We start from the raw sequence: 3,438 nt of genomic DNA on the forward strand, positions 1-3,438 counted from the left end.
TATCCTTAGTACATTTTTTGGGGTATTGTAACATTAAAAAAATTCTGAGGGTCTTTTTCCTTCATTATCATTCTCCTTTCAGGACTGGGAAATTTGCTGTAACAAAATGATTTCTATGATTTTCTTTTTCTTTTTTTTGCCAGTCCTAGGGCTTGAATTCTGTCTGGGCCTGAGTACTGAACTTGAAATTCTTTTGCTCAAGGCTAGCACTCTACCATTTGACCCACAAGGCCACTTCTGGCTTTTTTTGTTTATGTGGTTCTGAGGAATTGAAGCCAGGGCTTTATGCATGCTAGGCAAGCATTCTACCTCTAAGCCAGATTCCCAGCCCCAGATAGCCATTTTCTTAAGTCAGGTTTCTGAATTTCTGATTTTGTGATAGTTTTCCAATAAGGAAGCTAGATTGCTTTGGAATATTTGTTTCAGATTTTACTGCACATTAACTAAAACGTATTTTTTAACCTAGAAAACCATTGCATGTTCTTAAATGAAAACATCCAGCTAATTTGAAATTATTTCCACCAGTCTGTTAATTTAAAATCACAAAATTCACCCTTTCACTGAATCAGAACATCGTTACTTTCACAACAGTTAAATTGATATGAATGTTGATCTATAGCCTAATACATTTTATCAGTGGTCTCACATTTTCATAATGTAAGTTTTCATGTTTATTACTACTTATTTTTAAGCACATTGTGAGGGATAATCTGAAAATAATGGAACAGATGTAGGAAACTAAAATCACATAGCTCATTTATTGATTCCCTTTCTATTAGATTATTCTCTGAACAGATAAAATGACCTAACTTATTCTTTTCTAATTATATTAATGTTAATTCCAACTATAGTGTTATCAGCACAATATTATTATACTGATTTGTTAACATCTGTTGGAATTGGTCTATTTAACACTTATTGTGAAAGCTTTTTAGAGGATTCTAGATAATAAATGATGTCATCAGTTAATTAGATATGGATATAAGAGTGTCACAGTTTTCTAACTCTGTAATTTTCTTCCTTTCAAGATGATAAAGCAGATCTAGCTATAAATCAATGGAGGGATTCAACCAAACCAGAGTACCTGAATTTGTGTTACTTGGACTTACTGATTCTCCTGAGCTTCAGATATTCTTCTTTGTTATATTTTCTCTTTTCTATTTAATGACCATGCTTGCCAACTGTCTGATTTTGCTCACAATCAAATCCACCTCCTATCTCCACTCCCCAATGTACTTCTTGCTCAGCAACCTGTCTCTCATTGACATGTGCCTGTCCTCCTTTGCCACACCAAAGATGATCATGGACTTGTTGACTCAGCGTAAAACCATCTCCTTTGAAGGCTGCATTTCTCAAATATTTTTTTTACACCTCTTCACTGGGACTGAGATTGTACTACTGATTTCCATGTCTTTTGACAGGTATATTGCCATATGTAAACCTCTCCATTATTCAACAATTATGAGTGGAAAGGTCTGTGTTGGGCTTGTGATAACTTCTTGGACAGTGGGCTTCCTACATACAGCAAGCCAGTTAGTATTTATGCTTTCTTTGCCATTTTGTGGTCCTAATGTTATAGATAGTTTCTTTTGTGACCTTCCTTTGGTTATCCAGCTGGCTTGTATAGATATGTATGTTCTTGGGATCTTCATGATCTCAACCAGTGGTGTTATTGCTCTTGTAAGTTTTCTGCTTTTGCTCACTTCCTACATTGTTGTTCTTGTCACTCTCAGGGATCACTCCTCCACAAAATCATCTAAAGTTCTCTCTACTTGTACCGCACATTTTATGGTTGTGTTTATGTTCTTTGGGCCTTGCATCTTTATTTATGTGTGGCCTTTCACAAGCTTCCTGGTGGACAAAATTCTCTCTGTTTTCTATACCATTTTTACTCCCTTTCTGAATCCTCTTATCTATACATTGAGAAACCATGAAGTAAAGACAGCAGTGAAGAAACTAAGTAACCAGTATGGCAATTATAGGACACAATATCCAGTATAATGCACAGAAATACTCTGAGATACAACTTTTGAGTTTTGTTAACAGAAGAATCTATCTATCTAAAAACATGTTTAATAAAAAGCCAGTGATGAAAATATGTAACACTTGGGTTAAAAGTACAATGCTTACAAACCTATTGAGAGATTGTAATTCTATTTGATAATCTGTTGAAATCTGAAGTTTATTTTCAAAGAAAATACATATGCTATCAAAATTGTGAACATAAATTTAGGGTTTTATAGATTCACAAATCCTACATAGAGAGGACTGTTTTCTAGCCAGGGACATTCCACTCTGCTATCAGACATATGGTGGTATCATGATAGCATCCACTTTAATTCATAGTTTTATTAGGAGTTTAGGGCATAATAGATTTTTTCATAGCTTAGAGTTTTTCCATGAGAAAATTGACATTGTAAAGAAAAAACTTTGAATGCTGTCAAATAATGCTGATTGAGAGGGTCAAATTGTTTGAGTTCAGTCAAGTTTGAACATGAGGATAGTTTGGAGGATTTAAAATTTAACAGCCCAAGTTCTTAAACCTGTAACTGTCACTTGATAGTAGACATAGTAAATAAAGTAATAATAGATTGTAAAGTTTAAAATTATAGAAGGTAAAATACTACTTAAATAGAATTGAATTTTAGAAAGATGTCAGTGGAAAATGTGTAAGTATGATTAAACACTTGCTACAAAGCTAAATGCTTTTGAGTCTTATTAAACTATTTAAATTCATGACCTATTTTTCATTTTCAAAATATTATTAGCCTCAGTATAAACGTTGCTTCTAATGTTCTTTATAATTAGTGAAAACAATATGAAATAATTTATGACATATATAGTTTACTTTTCCTCCTTTATTATGGATTATGTTACATAGATTTTTTTATTGTTGTCTTTAGAAATCAGCTAACCAATTATTTTCTTCACAGCTAAAGGACAAAAAGTTTGGGGACTCATAGAGCTAGTTTAAGGCTGAGTCACTACTAGGAACAAAGAACATTGTCCTACATCAATGTGGACCTTAGATTGAGTTGTAGATCATTTCCTAGTTGTAGTATTTTTTTTTCATATCTAAGGATTGGGGCTGGGAAGGTGGCTCAGTGGTAGAGCGCTTGCCTTGCATGCCTGAGGCTCTGGGTTCGATTCCCTAGCATCACATAAGCAAAAAGGAAAAAAAGCCGGAAGTGGCACTGTGGCTCAAGTGGTAGAGTGCTAACCTTGAGCTGCAAGCTGAGGGACAGCACCCAGGCCCAGAGTTCAGGCCCCATGACTGGACCCCAAAAAATAATAAATTCATATCCAAGGATTACAAAAAGGATTTAATGTTTCCTGTGACTATTTTATAGAAATTACACAGAATAAATTCTAAAAATGTCATTTCCTTTTCTCATTGACTTTTAGCTCAAATGCATCTGATTTCTTTCTTTCTTTCTT

General features: G+C 34.1%; 1 protein-coding gene across 1 annotated transcript; it reads left to right on the forward strand.

The window, feature by feature from the left end:
• The first annotated feature begins 1,056 nt into the window (after positions 1 to 1,056).
• LOC106001215 (olfactory receptor 4K2-like) lies at positions 1,057 to 2,001 on the forward strand. Its single transcript, XM_013036353.1, has one exon. The coding sequence runs from the start codon at positions 1,057 to 1,059 to the stop codon at positions 1,999 to 2,001; it is 945 nt and encodes a 314-aa protein (XP_012891807.1).
• The last annotated feature ends 1,437 nt before the right edge of the window (positions 2,002 to 3,438 follow it).

The sequence above is a fragment of the Dipodomys ordii genome, unplaced genomic scaffold (assembly GCF_000151885.1).
Source record: "Dipodomys ordii isolate 6190 unplaced genomic scaffold, Dord_2.0 Scaffold276, whole genome shotgun sequence".
NCBI classification, from domain to species: domain Eukaryota; kingdom Metazoa; phylum Chordata; class Mammalia; order Rodentia; family Heteromyidae; genus Dipodomys; species Dipodomys ordii.